The sequence below is a fragment of the Nestor notabilis genome, unplaced genomic scaffold, assembly GCF_000696875.1.
Source record: "Nestor notabilis isolate BGI_N333 unplaced genomic scaffold, ASM69687v1 scaffold23473, whole genome shotgun sequence".
NCBI classification, from domain to species: Eukaryota; Metazoa; Chordata; class Aves; order Psittaciformes; family Psittacidae; genus Nestor; species Nestor notabilis.
In genome coordinates this window covers 1-5998 of record NW_009923627.1, presented here as the reverse complement: position 1 = coordinate 5998, position 5998 = coordinate 1, and the positions used below count along the sequence as shown (strand labels likewise).

Sequence of the window (5998 nt, the reverse complement as noted above, 5' to 3'; positions counted from 1 at the left end):
GGGCGCCTGCCCTGCGCCTCCCTGTCACCAACACCCACCTTTCTGGAGCCACAAGGAATTAACGCAGCGACCCAGCACTGGGATAAAGGACATGCTCGCCTGCTTGCACTGCTTGTGTCCAGCTCACAGGGGCTGACGCAGCTGAAATCGCCGAATTTTCTCTCTGAAAACCAGCTCTGTCTCAGCCCTGCTTTCCAGCATCACTGGAATTACTAGAAATGAGCATCTTCCCGGGCAGAGTAGAACTGCCTGCAGTGCTGCTATGAACCAAAGCTCCTCAGTCCCCCATAACTAACACCTCCACACACTAGCAAAACCCTCTCAGTAACCACCAAACCTACAAAGTTCCTTCTCTATAACCTGTTTTCTAATCACAAGTTACTTCACCACTGTTGTTTCACATGCCAGAGGTTTGAGTCACTTCTCGGCTACGCAAGCTCTAGATTTATGCACTTAGATTAAGACACAGTGATGCAACTCAGGTGGCATTTTCACCTATTTTATTATACACAAAACATGAGCAGGAAGTTCTACTGAGGAGGCTGACCACGTCCACGACCAAATCCACCTCTCTGCAACAGAAAAGGAAGAGCATTATAAGTCACTGTATTAAGCAAGGGACAGTGGCAAACACACAGCAGCAAGAAGCACCAACATCACAGATGAGGTAACTGTCTTTGCTCCACTCTGCATTACTTTGTTAAGTACCTCCTGCTCCAAGCACAGCCTAACTCTAATCTGTCTGAGACTAGCTTCCTGACACAGGTTAACCAGGTGAGCAATACAAAGAACAAAACCAACCCATCCTAAACAGCCCTGTGGATCACGTCTAGAACTCTATTTCTGAAGTCTGAAATCATGCATTTCCTCCAGACAACTCAGCTTGCTTCTCAAACATGTCACCGGCTTCTTGTCACAGCAGAGTGACAGCCATCACATAGCTTCCCCAACAGGAATGCAGCGAGGGAGCTGGGCATAAAGGATAGCACAGCTGCCAGCCTCTCTTAAACAATCAGAGCCAAATACCTAAGAAGCACCACACCAAAGAGCATGCAGGTATCACCCAGCCAATTTCTCCTAATCAAAGCCTCAATAAAGGAAGCAAATCTGGACTGCAAATACTCACAAACTGGAATTCAGTTGCTGCTCCAGCACCAGCTTCAGCCTTCTTGTCTGCACCAGCTGAAGAAAAAGAAGAATAAGTTACTAACCAAAGAATCCACTCCCCGAGCACAGTGCTCCTGCTTGGAATCAAAACTTTACCAAAGATGACTAAAATTGAGGCTAAATACAGCCAAGTAAAACTGCTGTTACTGAGACAGCAGTTAAAGGAGTTACTGAACCCACCCCAGAGAAGAGCCCATGGCATAGCCTGACAAAATTCAAGATCAGACTCCTATCTCTGAGCAGATGCACTGTTGTGCAAGTGCCTATGCTAATATTCCCCTTTTTTTCTTGAAAAGGGGCCAATACTGAAGACAATTCTCCCAGAGAGATAAGCTGCACAAAGAGCAGGGTCAGCCTGATGTTCACCCAGCAAGAGGATGGACACTCACGTGGAACAGCGCTGCGCCTGTACGTGTCCCTGTCAGCCTCTCCCCGAGTCAGGCGTGCAGGACGTTCACCTTCCAGACCTGAAAGTTAAACCAGCAACATCAAATGTAGCTCTTATCCAGGACACAAGCTTGTTCCCTGGTGACCCTGCATCTCAAGGTGGAAAAAGAGCAGATCTACCAGCAGAGCTGCAGCTGGGACAGCTTAGTGTATATAAACCTCAACAAAAAAGTGATTTCATAAGGAAAACTTCACTTTGAGGAGGAAATCTGGCAAAGTGCACCAGCCTGCGCTTGGGTTGAAGTTAAATAATGTGAAAAATGGATTTATGGCACTATCTCAACAGTCTTCAAACAAGGGCCAAAAATTAATGATGATAAAAAACCCCAGAAATACAGGGAATCTGTCACATCCAACAAGGTTGTTCCTAGCTCAGTCAAACCGTGTGACATCCTGATCCCAGCCTACAATACAGCTGCAGTGTCGGTATCGCAAATCCTCCACAATGGAATAGATTAACAAAACTAAGAGGAGATGATTTATGTAACCTCAGATTAGTATCAGACAGAACACTTGCGAGAAAGGAAACAGCCATGGTGGAACTGCCACCCCACTCTTCCAGAGCTCACCCTTGGCATCAGAGATCAAACAGGCTCCCACAGCACGAGGCTGAGGTCTTCTTGCTCAAGGGTAAAACACATTTAAGGCTGCTGCCAGCAGTGTCAAGCATGCAGAAAGAAACATGAACCATGCACTTCGACAGACTTCATTTGTACTATAGGCACTGGTTTTCCTACATGAAAACACAGTTATTATAATCATTGCTTTTATTACAAAGAGAAACACCACCCACTGATACACAAACAGATTTACATTATCCTACAAGTGCTTCTACATCCTTCCTTTCTGTCAGGTTAAACCATCAGAGCAAACCCCCAACCAATGGATTTGGAGGCTTTTTTAAACTTCACATCTGCCCATTCTTCATTTCTAACAGTTCAATTACACCTGTAACAGAAATAAATTGCAAATAGCAAACACACAGGAGTGTGAAAGCTGCTTTAAACTAACTGTTCCAGCTTCTGTACCAAGCCTTACTTGAGAAAGTCAGTAGCACTGCATGCAAGTAGAGGAAAGGCCCCAAGAGGTCAAGCAAGACCCAGAAGTGTGGATTCTGCACCACCATGCACACACACTCTGCGACTCTCAGTCTGCTGCAGCCAGGTGATCCACACAGAAACAGCCAACTTGTGCAGCCCTGCCAGCTAACCCTGCCAAGGTGTGGACCAGATGAGGTCACTGGCACCGCACTGAGAAGGGCTGCAATGCTGCACAGGGAAGCTGCCTCTCTGCAGAAACCCTGAGCAAGTTTTAGACAAGAGCTGTAAACCTCTCGCTCCCACTGGAGACAATTCCTGCAGCTTGCCGGATGAGCACAGCATCTAAAGAATAGATTTGGCAACATCCAAAACTACTTGGAGATCAAAGAAACCAACATCTTCCTAATTCCAATGCAGTTCTTTCCTTTGAAGCGTATGATGCTACAGTTTTGTTAGGCTTAAAGAACAAGCTGCAGGCAATAGAGGTAACTCCTCAGCACCCTGTGCCCACAGCCTCCAGCTCCACTGCAACATCCAGTACTTTGCCCATGGGGTATGACACTGGCAAATGGAAGGAAGAGTGGACTCCTATGCCAGAAAGAGCTCTGTCATGCAGGGCTCCCCTTTCACAGAGTGGGTCTTTCTTTAAGAGCAAAGTGGCATCCTACAACATTATTCTTCGCAAACACAAGAGGCAACTCCAAACAAACCTACCATCACCTGCCTTGAAGGAGAAGAAACATTTCTTGCCCCTAAAGACCTGGCAATGCTGTTCCACCAACCACAGCTGCAGTGATTTCCCTCCCACTTTCTCTAAGTTTCCAGAAGTTTTTATCTCCCCATAGATCTTCTGAGCAATTCTACTATCCATGTGCTGCACTGTGGTGTTTTCTTCTCTACTGCTGGACAGAAGAAACTAGGAAAACCAAGTGTATGGGGTTCTGCGGAGCATCTCTGAACACATACAAGCAACATAATCATCCTTCCTACCCTGAATTACTAGCTGGGAACACAGTAACTCTTTCAGAACTGAACCAAGGGACACGGTGGCTTCAGCACATCCACCTCAAGTTTATTCATACTGCACTGTTCTATGACTTTGCTCACCACAAAGGGTATCAAAATGGTTCACAAGCCATTCACAGCCCAATACCATGCATCCACAAAGTAAAAGCGTCTCCTCTGCCTTGCGTGGCCTCGAGAGGCAGGTTTGCAACCCAAACTTTTATCATTTAATATACCTATTCACAACCAGAACACCTTCTGGAAATAGGTTTCAGCCACCTGCAGGTGGGTCTACAAGACATTTTGCAGGGAAGCACCCATGCAGAAGTAGCTGCAGGCAAGTGAGAAGTCGGTATCAGCAGCACATCTGTTTGCATGACCACCATGTCCTTCACTTTGGGGTAGGAAAAACCCACCAAGAAAACAAAACCAACTACAAACCCAACAAACCACACGTGTTTGTTGTAAACCTTTAAAAAAGGGAAGACAGCTTTAATAATGGGACTTGCCCAAAAGCACACAGGATAAAGCCAGAACTGTGGATATCCCACTTGCCTGCTGGTACCATGCCTGAACTCCCATGTGAAGCATATCCAGCACCCAACACGTGGCTTTCCCTCAGTCCCTGAATCCTGCACCCCAAGTTTGTTCCCCATTTCACCCACCCCAACCAAAGCCACTCAACTTTTACACACCAGCCCTCCAGGCAGTTCTTCTAAGTATAACTCAGCCAGAGACGAGGTTCTCTGCTCCTGCTGCACTAGGTGGGCTGCACACACGCCATCCTCCTTCCCAAACAACAGGGAAGGATTGCAGCAGGCTCTTCCCAAACGACAAAAACCGCTTCTGGAAAGCCCCAGCAGCCAGAGGCATCCCTCATCCCACACCTCAGCCATGCCTAGGAACCAAGTGGTGCCTGAACCCAGGGCCTGCAGTTCCAGCAGGCCTGCTCTTCCAGGCACCAGTGCCACCAGAGGCCAAGTCTCTCACTCGAAGCAGCTCACCCAGTCAGTCTCACAGCTTCCTTTAGCCCTCTCTCAGCAGGCCAGTGGCCATCAGACGAGTGCCAAATACTGAAGCAATAAAACCTACACGTCTCCTTCATCTGTCCATGTTTAGAAGCCCAAAAATCACAACAACAGACACTGCTCTGCTCCGGAGGCTGATGTTCAGCCGACTGTGCGCTGAACTTGCACACTCAACCTGTCCCCTGCTTCACCCCTGAGCACAGCTCCCTGTGAGCTCACCTTTGGGCCGTGGTCTGCCTGTCTCTGGGCGGCTCCGGCGCAGGGTTGCAGGGACGATCTCGGGGGGCAGGTGAAGGTAATCGCGCAGGTACTGGATGCCCTCGTTTGTCAGGTACCAGTAGAAATGCCTCCACGCAAACTGCTCTTTCACATAACCACGGGATTTCAGAGACTAGAGAGAGAGAATTCTCCATTAGTTCACATCTGAGCCTGATCATCATTCACCACCTCTGATCAAAACCCTCACCAGATGTTTTTATGAGCACAAGAGCTCATCAGGGGTATGTGGGGAATGAGAATTCAGGAACAGGTAAGAGTTCACACACACAGGTCTAAATTACAGCATTGTTTCTACCCTGTGAAAAAACACAAGGCTACCACACACACAGGGGTCATAGCTTCAGAAATGAAACTGGAGATGTGGAGCCACAAAAAAATAACCTCTGGTCTGTGGGGGACAATAAACCAAAGAGAAAACGGCAAAAATCAGGAAAATAGGAAGTAACTGTAACAGGAAAGAAAGAGCCGATGTTTCTGACAGTGTTTATCTGCTCATGGATGATAATGTTTGTTCACAGGGAGGCAGCTGCCCTGGCTGGGGGCAGCCCACCCTCACCTCCATACCTGCATGGCTTTCATGACATGAAGGTTGGGCACGTTCTTGTCCACGAGCTCGGGGTGCTTCGGCATGTGGACATCTTTCTTGGCCACCATCACTCCCTCCTTAAAAAGGAGCTCGTAGATGGCAATTCGGTTCTTCTTGGGCATCAACATCTAAACCGGAGATTAAAGGCAGACAGTAAATGCTGCCAGTTTAAAGTGGATGCATTCAGGAGTCTACCAGAAGTAACAAACCCACAACAGTGCCAGTTTGTAAGGGAAGACAAACACCTAAATTCCAACACCTGAGCTGCCGGGCTCCCCTTCCCATGGTTTTCGTGTGAAGGAAAACAGCAACCTGGACTTTTGGTCATTAACACTGAGCCACACCAGTGTGTTACAGACCGGGAACTGCCTGGTACCGACCAAGCACTGACACAAGCGGGGCAGAGCTGCAGCTCAGCGGGACGCTCGTTTCAGCTCCAGACCCGA

The 5998-nt window shown here is 47.9% G+C and overlaps 1 protein-coding gene across 1 annotated transcript; it reads right to left on the bottom strand.

The window, feature by feature from the left end:
- Window positions 1-483: 483 nt before the first annotated feature.
- On the bottom strand, window positions 484-5680 carry RPS10 (ribosomal protein S10). Its single transcript, XM_010012256.1, has 5 exons — window positions 5531-5680; window positions 4907-5078; window positions 1557-1634; window positions 1127-1182; window positions 484-572 (listed from the first exon to the last, which is right to left on the bottom strand). The coding sequence occupies exons 1-5, from the start codon at window positions 5678-5680 to the stop codon at window positions 531-533; spliced, it is 498 nt and encodes a 165-aa protein (XP_010010558.1). The 3' UTR covers window positions 484-530.
- Between the last annotated feature and the right edge of the window lie 318 nt (window positions 5681-5998).